This window comes from Stegodyphus dumicola, chromosome 3 (assembly GCF_044657685.1).
Source record: "Stegodyphus dumicola isolate Sdum_Otavi_A_Nest chromosome 3, ASM4465768v1".
NCBI lineage: Eukaryota > Metazoa > Arthropoda > Arachnida > Araneae > Eresidae > Stegodyphus > Stegodyphus dumicola.
The window spans coordinates 266383411-266398378 of NC_140770.1; the positions used below are offsets into that span (position 1 = coordinate 266383411).

The following is a 14968-nucleotide window of genomic DNA, read 5'->3' on the forward strand; positions in this document are numbered from 1 at the left end:
AGAATTAAAAACATCTGCAATTACATGAATTGTGAGAAATTTAACACTTGGATGGATATTTATGGAAAACCTCAAGCTGTAGATTCAGCGACAGAAGATATCTACTGGTCGCTATCTGAAACAAATCCAAGCACATCATGTGATAAAAATTTTCAATAAGTTGCTGATGAAATTAGTGAATTTTGTACAAATGCCGAGATGAGAGGTATCGCATGAGTATCTAGATTACGGGTACCACATTCGTCAAATAATTTTCAGAAGCATTATGGACATTGGTCAAATAATTTTCAGAAGCATTATGGACAGTTCGAAAAATGAACTTTTGCATAAGAATTCAATATATCTGACTGTTAACAATTTTTTTCCTAATTAAAATGCTGTAAATGTAAGGGTTTATTTGTTTCTTGTTATATTTAAAGTAAAGTCATTAAATTCCATCGCATTATCAGAAAAATATATTTTTCATCGCTTAATGTTATCGAAATACCCATGGACAAATCTGATTACATTAAGCAGCACTTTTACTGTACATGAACTCCTTGGCAAATTTAAAATATTCAACCATAAAGAAGGTTTTAAACTAATCCATTTAACAGAATAAGGATTTTGATACTGAAGATTATTACATTAAGCGGGATGATCTATTGTTCAAGATTTGTAACATTATTTAAATAAGTATAAAAATCTGACAGCCTTAATAAATTAATAGGCTTGTAATGATTTGTAATGTATTTACTATATTATATTGTATGGTTATTTGATTTATTATTATTTTTTTTTTAAATTTTCTTTGAGAGATTGTGCTATGTTCATTTTTTCTTTGTTCATATTTGTACTTATTTACCTTCCTGTATTTATTTGTCTCTTTGTTAAGCCCCCCCCCCTCCCACTGCCAAATGTTTTTGCATCTGAAGAAGAGAGATAGTCATTCTCAGAACTGTTAGATTTACATCAAATTTATGCTAGTGTAAAGTGTTCCCATCCCTACTGCAATTTTACATTTTATGTTAACCTGTATTTATTTATAGAGTATATTTGAAGCCCTACATTGATGACCTTAATTTGTCTTTTTAACTGGAAAATTGCAGCTATTCTTTCTTTCCTTTTTTTTAAAGATTTTTCTGTTTTAATTTATTTTCCAGTTATTACATTTTGTTTAGTGTATCAATTAAAATTCTCATTATCTAAAATCAAATAAAATTATTTAGTAATATTAAAAATAAAGAAGGTATTTAAAATGAGTAACGAATATCAACATTTATTGAAACTTTTCACATTCAGAAAAGAAAATTATCATATATTTAAAGCAAAATACTGTATTTTAGTTTCTTGATTTTTAACAACCATTTTATCTGCAGATGATTCTGAGACAGAAGAAGAAGAAATATCAGAAGAAGAAGAAACAGTATGTTGTCTTTTAGGAAAAAAAAATTGTTCTTTGTAATACAAAATATATTTCCCTTTATTTATTTATTTATTTATTTGCAGGCAAATAACCTTCATGAGAATTCAAATTCTGTTTTGAAAAGTGAATCAAATAGAAATCCTGGTATGTAAAAAAAAAAAAAAAAAAAAAAAAAAAAAAAAAAAAAGATGAATGTAGTTTGTCTTTTTATAAGCCTTTTTGTAATACACATGTTGTACATGTTGTTTACAAAGTTTCTGAAATTTAACACACACTGTGTAAAAAGCATCAAACAAAAAGAATTTTGCTTGTAAACAAAAATGCTTGCTACTCTGCCTTTACATTTCAAAATAGCTTTAAAATAAAAAATTAAAAAAAAAAGAAATCTTTTTCTTTTATAGAACAATATAGGGGTAAAATTTTCTAATCATAAGAAATATGTACATTTTATTAGTATTTTAACAAACAAAGAACTAAAACAGAACAACATACTCAAAAACTCTTTAGTGAAAATATTTATTTTGAAATCAAGAACACTATTTTAAGAAATAAGAACATTCATTTTAATTTAAAGGCGGACAATATTGGCTGATCTCTGCTCAATTTAGTATTTATCTTTATTCTAATTTCCCAACATGAACTCGCATAAATAAAAATCAAATAGGGTGTGAGTGAATAGTAGCACATTGTATGTGTTTGACTAAATGTATCTTTCTGTTAAAAATGTTTGACATATCTTGCCCCACAAAGTAAAATATATGAAAAATGGATTATTACTACTGTTATAAAAACTTTGATTCATTTATTCTTAGGTTTTTTTTATTTAATAATAATAATAATATAATTGTTATCTCTGGTGTAATAAAACAGTAAGATCAGCATCAAATTTGATAAGGTTACTCTTAGACTTTCTGTTACTCTTAGTTAAATGCATATTTTACAGTATATAATGATTTGGTATGATCTCTGAATAATTCTAATTTTACAACAATGCTTCATAATCCTCCTGTGGCAGAAATTGGGATTGTTCTTGTGATTGAAGTTTCGTAATGTAAATAAAAAAATTTTTGAAGTTATAAATTTAAACAGTGCCAACTTATGCTGAAGATAATGACTACTAGAAATTCATGCAATTTGCCCAAAATTTTAAGGTAAGAGAAACACTGAAAGAATAAAAATAAAGTTGACCAAACGGTTGGAGAGTTAAAAGCATTCATGCAATACAGATGAAATGAATTTGATCTATAGGTAAACTTTGTAGGTGCCTATGCTGAATTTTAATGCACATTTCTATTTACAGGTGACCCTTCATCTCTATCAGACATAAAAGATTTGGTAAGCTGCTTTCTGGGCTTGAGTTCCTGTATTATATATAGAATGTTCTTAATTATTATTATTGCTATTGTTTATTGCACTTTTTTAATAGAAAGACAGTAATGATAATATTGTTGAATATTGAAAATTTTTTTAACAGGAAAATAATTGTGATGAAAATTCCAGCTGTGTTAGAGATGATCGTATCATAGTTATGTGTAAGTAGAATTTGTGTGTTCAAATTAAACACCAAAAGCCAAATTTAGAAGGCTTTTTTTATTTTAATTTATTTTATAAATTTAGAAGCCAAATTTGTGTTAAATATGTGTTTTGCAAGTATATTTAGGGGAAACTGCTGCAAAACAAGTAACTTTTATACAACTTAAAATTGCATTTAATCTGCTATGTCAAGTTTCAGGCAAAATTTGTTTGATATTACTTCTTGTACCATAATTAATAAATCATGGTTTTAAATTTGATCTTATTCAAACTAATTTCTTAATCTTGTTGCTAAGATTTGTTTGCTTTGATGTTTCTATTCATTCTTTCTTTAGTAATGCATAATTTAAATGCTAGAGAATCAACATATTTCAGACTTTTCAGCAATGTACTGAATTCCTTGAAAAGTGGATAGCTTTCATTTTATTACTTTGCATGTTCTAAAAATTTACATTTAAGAGATCCCAAAGAAAAGTGGTTTAAAAATTTAATAAATACTAACCAGTGGTGTCAAAAGGACCAAAAAAGTATCTATGGCTGACTGAAGGAGAACAGTTTACATAGTTCTGAAAATGAGGCAACTTCTCTTCTATAAAGCCCCGTTCACATTCAACGCTCTTTTTATGCAGCTACCATTTGTATTAGGGAGAAATGGGGATATGAAACTGTTTTGCCCTCAGGACCGGTTCAGATGCACATCGTCTTCCATCCCTTAACCCATAAGCCACTGCGAGTAAATGATGTCACAACGCCAAACGGATTGGTGGATTTCTAACCTTTGCTTATTATGTAAGCAAAGATTAGAAATCCACTTTTTGACATTGTTTACTATTTCTATAGAACGCCATCAGAGTGCCATTAACTCTTTAATTAATGAAAATACACCTAAATTAATTTCAAATGCAATTTATGTACAAAATGGTTAAAAGAAGAAAAGAAATCACCTCTGCAGCTGAATGGTTTTAAATAAAATGTTTTGTGACTGTTAAAATTTCAAACTTTGCTTTTTGAAAAAAGTAATAAAAAATTAATAAAATAATTTTAATATTATTAATATTAATTATAAATGTTTTATTATTGATTATAAATGTTTTAGAAAATACATTATTATAATTAATTCATATATTAAAATTATTTTGAACGTTTTTTACAAAGATTTTAAATAAAAGCTTGTAATTTATGTTTATATTAAACAATTAAATAGCACAAGGCTTTACTTTATATATATATATAAAAGAATAAATAGTAAAGTTAAATTTAAATAATTTTCTAGCACCATTGCTGCAAGGAATGAAATTTGAATTTAACAAACATTCTCTATTCATAAAAAGCCAATTTAAAGTTAATTAAATTTTAAATAATGAAATTTAATTGCAAACAAATAAATGATTAATTATTGCTGCGAACTAATCTACAATATCATTTAAATTCTGTGAGTACATGTAAATCAAGTGCAAGTATCAAAATCCATGAACAAATATATAATTCCAAAAATTTTTTAATCCTTAAAAATTAATTAAAATGCATAAGTAAATAATTGTTGAGCAGGCTGGAAACAGAGTTATCAAAGGGAAGTTGCCTCCAAACCTAACTCTTCAATTTTTCAATTCGTGTTTACCCATGCCCACATGGATGAAAAAACACGAATTGAATAATTGAAGAGTTTATATGTATGTATTGAAATATTCAGTAATAAAATTTTTAAGAAATTTGAAATGATTTTATGACCGTTTAGACAGTTTATATTCTTTAAACTGCATTTTCTTAGTTTACATTTTTTCAATAAATTCTTTTACTTAAGGTCCTAAAACTTATATTGATATGGACTAAATTATTTAATATTTTTACCGCTTATCTAAAATTATATACTTTATAGATGCAAGAATTGGTTTTGCAAAATTCTGGGGGGGGGAAATCATAGCAGTTAAATGTATACTTATTGCCCCCCCCCCAGCATCTGCATTTCTTACATTCAGCTTTCAGATGCCTGAAAACATGCTGCTGATGCTAGTGATTTTTCAGAATGGAAGTCAAATGTACGTCTGTTAACTCAAATATTATTGGGGACTTGCTCTTTCTCATAAATGAGAAAGTTGTTCATGCTGACACGTATTACTGAACATCGAAATCACACTTGATAAGAATTTGTAGCTTTCTAGGAGCCATGCAGGAATGTACTTGTAAATTGGGGATTCCAGTTTCACTGAATTTTTTTTGTAGAGTTTGGTTCTATTGAATTTTTGTTAATTCCATTAGTAAACAGGATAGTACATTCTCGACATTCGTTGACAAAATATTCTCTTAGAAACACCATTTCAAGACTGTTTTTTAGCACTGGAGGTTTTATGTATGCCTCTAAATTAGGTGGAATTCCAATTTTTATTAATATATTATAATTGTATATTTTTGTTGTTTTCTCAGGGTGAGCAGAAGGGTTCAGAAAAAGTATTCAAGGGCTGCCTGCAGCTCTTGAACTGAAAATTTTTGACATGCCTGATCTACAGAGTTACCAGTATCAGCTAATTGTCTTTGAATGATTAATTTTTCCCCTTATGTTAAGAGCACGTGTTGTAGAAATATTTTTTAACTTATATACTAGCTTTTTGTTTTTAGTAAATACTAAGTAAATCTGGATTTACCAAATATGTATTTAACATTTTGAAAAAAGTATTTTAGTGCAAAATTACAGAGTATATGACAAAATTATTTTGTGACATGCTCAAGTTTTGTGGATCTATAAATAGAATTTTGCTTTTGGTGAAAATTTTTTAGAAATCTAATGAGTTACTCATGGAGGGGAATGATGACTAATAACTGTATTAGTCACAAGTATTTTAAGTATATTAGTATTTTAAAATGACATGAATTCTGAATTTCTAATGAAAACAATAGAGGTACTAGCAAAAGTTAGTATATAGAATGTGATGTTATGGTCTTTGGAATCTATACCATATTTATACCCTGGATTGTGTGGATAAATCTTAATTTTTGAATGTCAACATAAATATTATTTTTTTATAGAAGTTTTAAAACTGTTAGTTATTCAGTTTTAATTGGGTAATAATATTCTCTCTCTTTTGTTTTGTTAGATGATATTTCTTCATCTTCAAAAACAAAATGCTTGGTAAGTTGTTGCTTATATTGTCTATCAAATAAAACATTAATTAGTTTATATATACTTTAATATTTCTTATATATTTTTATTCAGGTGGAACCGATAAAAGCTGATAATTTTGTAAAGCCTGTTGTTGTTCTTTCGAAGATTTCTTCTGATATTGTAGAAAAGTATATTTGTTCAGGTATTTGTTTATATTTTTTGTAAATTGTGCTTATAAGTAAGATTTTTTTAATACTTTTCACACAGTTTTTTTAATATTTTATTTTGTCCATTTAAACATATATTTTTAAATTAAATTTCAGGAGTAAATGTTTTTTATTTTTAAAAATAATTTGGATTTCAGTAACTTTGCTTGGTTTTAAAAATTGGAGTTCAAAATAGTGAATAATTAGGCTCATTATGTAATACATTCTTCTTTATAATATTCTGTCCATTTATGAGTTACAGTACACTCCTGATTATCCGCGGAATTGGGTGGCGCGACCGCCACGGAAAACAAAAATCGTGGATAATCCGAAAAAAGCTAAAAACGGGTGTAGTGAAAGAGAAAACAGTTATTCCAACTTTGAAAAATGTATATGTACAATAAAACGTAAGATAAACAGCAGGAAATGTTTAACTAACGCTTAATATATTTTAGTATATCACTCAAAACTAACCTAAAATGCATTTTGTTAATGAAAACAGAGAAGTGCTTTGTACTTACAAGAGGCGTCAAGGATACACAGAAAAATTAAAACATATGTACTGTTTTAATACTATAATGTATTATGTAATTACAAAAGCATAACTGTAAAATCAGTAAGATTAAGTAAGACGTATCAGTAAGATTAAGACCAGAGAGGGCCGTGGAGCGGGCACTGTAAGGCCCATATCACACGGCGTTTGTTTCACACGAACAACTGTTTCGGACAATTTTTCTGCCTGGTTTACTATTGAAAGAAAGACACGCGACTTTTTCCTTCCTTTCCAAAAAAATTGCAGGTTGTTAGTTTTCAACCAATCAGCTATCAGCTTCGAATGCTATCAGCTTGTTTGTAATGGGGAACCAGTTTCCCCTCCGTTAACCCCAAAGCGATCTATGTTGATTGGCTGTTGTGATAAAGCAGAAAAATTGTTCCAAACAGTTGTTCTTCTGAAACAAGTCGACGTGTGATAGCAGCCTTTGGGTGAATAAGAAATCACTTACTCATCAGAGGGGAAGGTTCTGAGAAGGCCTGGGATATTTTTGCCATAAATAAGCACGATGTTTAGAAAATTTAATGTTTCACTCAGTTTTGTGAACATTTTTATTTTCTTTGCTTTACGCTAAAAAAAAAAAAAAAAAAAAAACCAACTTTGTGCGGCAAGCGCGGATAATCCGCCCACGGATAATCGGGAGTCTACTGTATATATAAAATTATATTTCTGTCTTTATGAGCTACTCTCTTTGTCAGCTATGCTATAAGTTTCTTTGCATGAAAATCTAAATTAAATCTAATTATATATATATAATTACAAAAAAAATTCTTTTGAAAACAAAATATAAACACGCCTTGTATTTTCACACATTTAAGCTGCAGATTGGTACGATGGTCCTGACAAACTGATTTGTATTTTCATGCATTTTTTTTTTTTCTTTTAACACAAAACGAAAATTGCTTAACATGAAAAGATTTCCCTTCTGGGAATGAACAAAATACGGAAAACATCAGCTGCGCAGGCGACATTTAAGAGGGGTGTGGAATGAAAGATAAGTGGTTTCACATGTTTCATAGAAAGGAGAATAACTTGGCTTTGAAATACCCTCAATAGCTTGTGACACGAGCCAATTTTGTTTATATAAGCTATTTTCACCCTCCACTCCTACAAACGCGCCACAAAAACGTCTTATCTCTCATCAGTTGGCTTTGGAATTCGGTGAAACGTACATAGCAGTGTGTGTAAAAATCAATGAGTTTGGTTTGAGCCAAAAAAAATGGAGAAGGAGGATATTGAAACTGAGGCAACACTTAATCAAATGTTTGAGAAAGTTTCTGTACTATTGGACTATCCTACTGTATCATCGGAAGAATTTGTTGCAGTAGATAATGGTAATGTGTGTACAGCCCCAATTATGGCAGACTAAGACATTTTGGTATTTGTTATCATTGATGCAGATTTCGAGGATGAAAATGAATAATGCAGCTCCTTTTCCCACATCATCCAAAATGAGGAACATCATGAAAAGTATACGCAGTTATTCAGAAGCACATTCTAATGGTGAAATGAATAATAAAATGGATGACATCGTACAATTTGTTAGCAGCTTGTTTCTAAAAAAGGCAATGCAAAGGAAAATATCAGATTATTTTCCCAAAACTCAATAAATGTTTTGTTTCTCTAAAAACTTAGGAAATTTTGTATTAAATTAAGTTCTTCTAGATGTTTTTGTTTCATCGATTTTTATTAAATACATGCATATATACATATCTGTGTAAATAAAATGTAATCTAATAAACTTAATTTTGTTGAATATATGTTTTTTTTTCCAATATTTTTTAACATGAAATTCTTTTAACACGAAAAAATATTTCAGTCCCATCAGTTTCTTGTTAAACGATTTTCGCTGTATATTTATATAATATTAGATTTAATTTAGAATATAAATGTAAAACAGAATTTAGAATATAAGTGTATTCTCTGTTAAAATTATCATTCATAGCTCGTGGTGATACAACTAAACGAAACAGTCAAATTTAAGTGCAACATGAAACAGTAGTCAAAGACTGTAAAGTTAAATATTACTTGAAGTTGGCTCAGTAATTGTACTGAAGCATCAAAATCAAACTTTGCAGCAGTGAGAAACTATAAAGCAAAATAATTACAGCTATTTAAGCTGGCAGGAATCTGACCACATGGCGAGCATGCTATGCTTGAAACACTTTCTCATTCAAAGTCTCGGCTTAAATAAACTAAACTCAGTGGTGCAACAGCCCTAGTAGGCCACGGCCTGCAGTGCCCCCAAAATTTGCTTTCTTGACCTTGGGCCCCGAAGTGTGTCAACATATATGCCCTGGGCAAGTGGTCACCTTGTCGCAGGACCCCAAGATATAGTCCCCAGGCAGACTTGGTACTCATTTTATAAACCCACTCAAAGGATGAGTCAAACTTGCCCAGCCCGGGGATCGAACCCCGGACCTGTGGTGCAGCTTTGCTACACACTAATTACTGCACCACCGGGGATTCTCGCCTTAAATATTCACTATTAATTTGCATTCTGGTGAGAAGTATTGAAAGGAAAATTTACAGTAAAGGCTGAAATTATAATAACTGGTTAACATGAGATTCCATACATGTTTCCTCCACCAGAATTTAAGTAATCACAATGAAGGTTTTTAATGACCTTATTAACATTTTAAATTCTAAAATTAAATGTCTGAAAGTAAATTAAAATTTTTATGAAAATTTGGATATCGTTTTACCAAAAATCATGATATGAAAAATCATATAGAGATAATTTGCATTTCTCATGAGATCTTCATCAGGGGATTGGTGTCCCAAGAAGTGTAAAATTAATACCCTGTTTTGAGGTAACCAATAAACAATTTAGTAAGACCAAAAATTTTTTTAAATTAAAAATCTAGAAAAATCAAGTTTCATAAACATGTCACAAGAAATGGGATATTCCGAATAGTCTAGAAATGGCATTTTGTGTTGAATCACTCTAAACAGCATACCACTTTTCAAATTGTTTCCACCAAATATTATTGCTCTGTATTATATTTAGAGAAATTAAATAATGAAGAATTTGCTTGAATGTATGAATCTTTTGCACATTGTTAAAAAACAACAATACCTAGAGCCATCAAATTTTGAATAGCATAGTCTTTAACCTGAACATGGGCACCTGGAAGCCCGAATTTAGAATTTGTTTTACTGTCTCTTTCATATTTTATAAAACTTTTAACGAAGTTTGGGCTAATAAATTCAATGATTTCAAGGCAAGCAGTGGTGACACCATATGGAATGTAACTTTTTTATCTCCAGTACATGAGATTGACTGTCAGAAATTCTTAAGATATGCTGTTTTTAAATATTTTGTGATTTTGCTGTTGAATTGAATTTTATATGGTGTAAATACCAAGAATGTGATATTTAATAAATAAGGTAAACACACAAAATTTGAATGATAAAAAGACAAAAAAAAAAAGTATTATATTATACAGTACAAAGTCCGTAATCCGGACGTCCATTATCCGGAATGATCTATAGTACGGACCTCAAAGCCACAAACTTTTTTTTTGTATTCTTTACGCATGTGCATTTAATGTATAACGGACGGTATAAGCTAGGCTAAAATTATCTTTACTGATTCTAAAGCATTTTAGTTAATGTTGCAGATTGTGCTGTTCCTTAATCTTCTAATTGGATCTGGCTTAATATTTTCTGCAGACTGTTAGAGAAATTTTATAAAACATTAGCTTGAATTTTCGATTATGTCAAAAAGAGTTTCCAATTCTAGAGCTGCCAAAGGATCTACAAAGCGAAAGCATGTTTCGATGTCCATCAAACAAAAAGTGGAATTGCTGCAAAAAGTGGATAAAGGCATATCCGTCTCAAAATTATGTGAGGAGTATGACATTGGAAAGTCAACTGTATGCGACACAAACAAAATGAAAATGGAAGGTTTTGAATTTTTGGTGGTTTCCGACATCCCACTTGCAATGAATAACAGAAAAAGGATTCGTTATGCTAAAAGTGACGATCATGACAACGTGATGATTGAATGTGTTAAACAGCATTGCAGCGAGGGCGTGTCATTGACAGGTCCAATGCTAATGGCTTAAGCCAAAATATTTCATGAAGAAATGACCTTAAACACTGAGTGCACATATTTGACAGGTTGGTTAACCAAATTTAAAAATTGCCATGGCATAAGACATTTAAAAATTTCAGGAAAAAAGCTTCAGCTCATACTGAAGCTGCTGAACAATTTGCAGATGAATTCATTGAACTCATTACTAGTGAACAATTATCTCCAGAACAAATTTACAATGCCGATGAAACTGGTCTTTTCTGGCAATATGTACCGCGAAATACCTTAGCAACCTCTACAGAAAAGGCTCCAACTGGTGCCAAAGATTCCAGAGCGAGACTAACAATTTAGCGTGAGCAAATGCTGCAGGAACACACAAGTGCAAACTTTTCGTAATTGGAAAACATGCACGACCTTGAGCATTTAAAGGAGTAATGATTTTCCCCGTTATATATCACGCAAATAAAAGAGGATTAATGACACAAGTGTTGGTGAATGATTGGTTTGAAAATAATTTTATACTCGAGGCTCGGCGACATTTGAATTCAGTTGGTTTACATGATGACTCAAAAATAGTCCTGATTGTTGACAACTGTTCGGCACGTACATCACTTAAAGTTTTAGTGAAAGATAATGTAGATCATAATTGCTCTTTATTTCATAAATTACGGTTCATATTTTTAATTGTATAATTTCTGCATGCCATCTTACCAGATTTACATTAATGATCTATAATCCGGAATCACCGAAGTTCCGACGAGTCTGTATTACAGACTTTGTACTGTATTATTATATGACATAAGAAAACTGGGAATTGATATGATGAACTGAGAAAAGACTGAAAAAATATTAAAATGTATGGCAACGTTTAACACTGTATCAGGAATTCTAAACATATGCTGCTTTTAAAATTGTTGCAATTTTATTGTTTAATTATATAAGTCCAGAGAAAATGCTTAAATGATATAGCTAAAAAGTCAAAAAGAAGTAGGCTAGCCGGAGTAAATGCTAAAGCAGACTGGTAGACTCAGCGAGAATGTAAAAAGAAGTTAACAAACCCTCTTGGACGGTCATTAAAATATAAACCCTTTCAGATATTGCAAATTAAAAAAAAATTTGAAATTATTTTACCTAATTTTGTGCAGTATGTATGTTTGTACTTTGCTTATTTTTTATGCTTTTGTTTGCTGTTTCAGTGGAGCATGAATATAAAAGTACTGTTTCTTTTTTTATACATAAAGAAAACTAATAAAATCAGAATTTTTTTAATTGTAAAAATATTTGTATAAGAATTTTAAATATTATATGCTATTATAAAAATTTTCTTTTAAAACTTTGCATTTGCATTAATTCTACCTACTATTGAAATATTTTTATTTTAATTTACAGATGATTCATCTTCAGAAGATGAAAAACGAGTAGCTTCAGTAAGATATTTGTTTAAATTTCAAATCTTATTTAAAAATATAAAATACTTTGAAATTTTGCATTTATGTGCATTTATAATTTTTGTAATGCAGGTAACAAACCCGGTTGAGAATTCAGAACATGTTCTAAAGAGTGTTACTAGCTGCAATTCTGGTATGTAATATAAGATTATTAATTTTTATGTTCTTTTTTAATTAAGTTGTTTACCAACTAAGGTGAAGAATTTTTAAGATTTTTATGTTATTGACTTCCATTCACTTAATTAACTCAATATACAGTATTAATTAAATATTTACATCACGTTAACTGTATTTTCACTTCATTCTGTCTTTCTGCAAGTACATATTGTTAAACGGCTGAAATGTAATATAAATTCTTTCCCATTTTCTGACCTTATTTGCTTTATTTTTTACTTCTTTTTGGTTTCAGTTGCTTCAATGTTTAACTTCAAATGTAATAAATTCTTCAAATAAGTTTCTGGAAAATGTTATCCATTGTTTTTTTAAATTCTACAAGTACCATCATTAAATTAATATTGGGAAAATTCCCATTATCCTATTGTTTTGCTTCATTAGGTTAATTCTGCCCCCCCCAAAAAAAAAGCTGCAATGATGGCCTGTTTTTCGTGAAGTTTTAACCTCATTAAATTTAGTAAGCAGATCTGTTAGATAAGAAGTGTCTGGTTAATATAACATACTGAATAATGATTATTGAATCATGAATACAACTGAATAATGAATACAACAAGAATCAGCGTAATATTTATAAATTGTGCAGGACTGGTATTGATGCTTTAAATATAGAACCATCTTCCTGAGCTGCCTAAATCATCTATTGATGAAACAAGAAAACTAAAACGTAATTACCTTAAAGGCTGAAAATAAAGATGGATTGAAATTAGGGTCGTTAACTAGAACAGAAAAAATGTTTGAATGCAAAACACCTCTAGAAAATCTAATTCTCCAGTGTTCAAGTTGTTTTTTGAATAATTTTGGCTGCAGAAATATGTAAACTGGGATTTTTTATCAACATTGCTGGTTCAACAGAGGATTTCTGTGTTTTCTTTTTCCTAACATATGCCTGATATTCTTTAATGTGAAATTTTAAGGCTCTGTTTGTTTGACAAATGTAAATTAAACCCCATCAGCAAGAAATCCTATAAATTCATAGAATTTATATCTGGAGTGGGGTCCATAAGCATGGAACTGGGAATTTTATTGTTAGAAGAAAATTAAATTAATCCAAAAATTAAATTTCTGTAAAGTATATGCAATTTTATAACTAATTATGCTCATTCAACACAATTACTGTTGACAGGGGCTTTTCATGCAACCAAGCATTTTCATTAACCAAACAGTTAAAAAATTCTCATCTCAACACATCTAAAGGCCCACTTTCATTTTAAGAGTCGTTATTCTTTTCTTTCCATTGATTAGCTATAACAGAGTTGCCAACTCTCCCGATTTAGGCGGGAGTCTCCCGATTTTCGACCGATCTCCCGCCAACCCAATTTACAATATATTTCTCCCGACTTTTTCTTATTCTGAAGATTTCTCACGATTTTTATGGAACTTGGCTTAATACTTTGTTATATGAACAAAAGTGATTTTGGACGTCTGAAAGCAATTGAATTTTCTCTAGATTATATCTAAAACAAAACCTTACAAATCAGATAACTTCTGCTTTGTGAGTGAGAGCATTATACGTATTCCAGAAACGTCATTCTCCAGTTCTCCAATGGGCATCGAACTCCACTGTGTGTCAGCTGGCATATATTAGCCAATGAGGACAAGGCAAGCTGTTATTTGGATGTTCTTTAGTTATTTCGTTCAATTTGTGCTGAGTTGTGTGAGTGCACGTGCCTTCGGAAGATAGTTTTAGAAATTACTATCTTTTGTTTTGTCTGCAAGAATGAAATACTCGTGTACGTTTCAAAAATCGTACACAGTTGACTTTCCTTCCATTATTTCTTCAAGGAAATGTAATAAATTTGCGATGTTGTTGCGATTTTCGATTTCGCTTGGTGGAAGGGCAGATGTTCTCAAACATGTGCGTACACAAAAACACAAGGACAACATGAGTTGTTTTGAAAAAACGAAAAATTAAATTTTTCTTCGGAAACAAAAGACCAAAAAGTGATTAATGCAGAATGTCTGTTCTCTGCCTTTTTACTGGAGCACAACCTGCCACTGAATGCATCGGATCACGCTGCAGCTTTATTTAGAAAAATGTTTCCCGATAGTGAAATTGCTAAGAAATACTCAAGTGCAAGAACCAAAACAGGTTCAATTGTTAAAGAAATGGGTTTGAAAAATAAATCTTCAGTTATTGATTGCATAAAACAGCTCCATTCTGCCTATCTACGGATGGAAGCAATAATACCGATTCAAAACTGTATCCAATTGTTGTTTCTTTTTTTAATCCAGATTCTTAAGAAATTGAGTGCAGTTTACTTTCTGTCCCCATTTTAGAAGGACATTTGACAGGCTTTAATATACCACAGCTAATTATTATACTTTAAAAAAAAATGCAGGCCCTCTGGATAATTGCTTAGCACTTGGTGCCGATAATGCACCAGTATTGGTAGGCTTGAAGACTGGTGTTGCAGGCATCTTAAGAAAGGAAAATTCAGATTTGCAGATTATGAGGTGCACCTGTCACCTCTTAAATTTAGAAGCTGAAAAAGGGGTAGCTTCTTTACCAATAA

At 30.2% G+C, this 14968-nt stretch overlaps 1 protein-coding gene across 2 annotated transcripts in view; it reads left to right on the top strand.

Moving 5' to 3' along the window:
• Nucleotides 1–14968, top strand: part of row (zinc finger domain-containing protein relative of woc) — a 236958-nt gene that overhangs the window by 159305 nt on the left and 62685 nt on the right. For both annotated transcript variants that reach the window (XM_085814104.1, XM_085814106.1), the window contains exons 28-35: nucleotides 1359–1405; nucleotides 1489–1549; nucleotides 2706–2740; nucleotides 2880–2937; nucleotides 6028–6062; nucleotides 6147–6237; nucleotides 12223–12260; nucleotides 12354–12414. In XM_085814104.1, the coding sequence (XP_085670230.1) occupies nucleotides 1359–1405; nucleotides 1489–1549; nucleotides 2706–2740; nucleotides 2880–2937; nucleotides 6028–6062; nucleotides 6147–6237; nucleotides 12223–12260; nucleotides 12354–12414 (426 nt within the window). The remainder of the gene's footprint in view (nucleotides 1–1358; nucleotides 1406–1488; nucleotides 1550–2705; nucleotides 2741–2879; nucleotides 2938–6027; nucleotides 6063–6146; nucleotides 6238–12222; nucleotides 12261–12353; nucleotides 12415–14968) is intronic.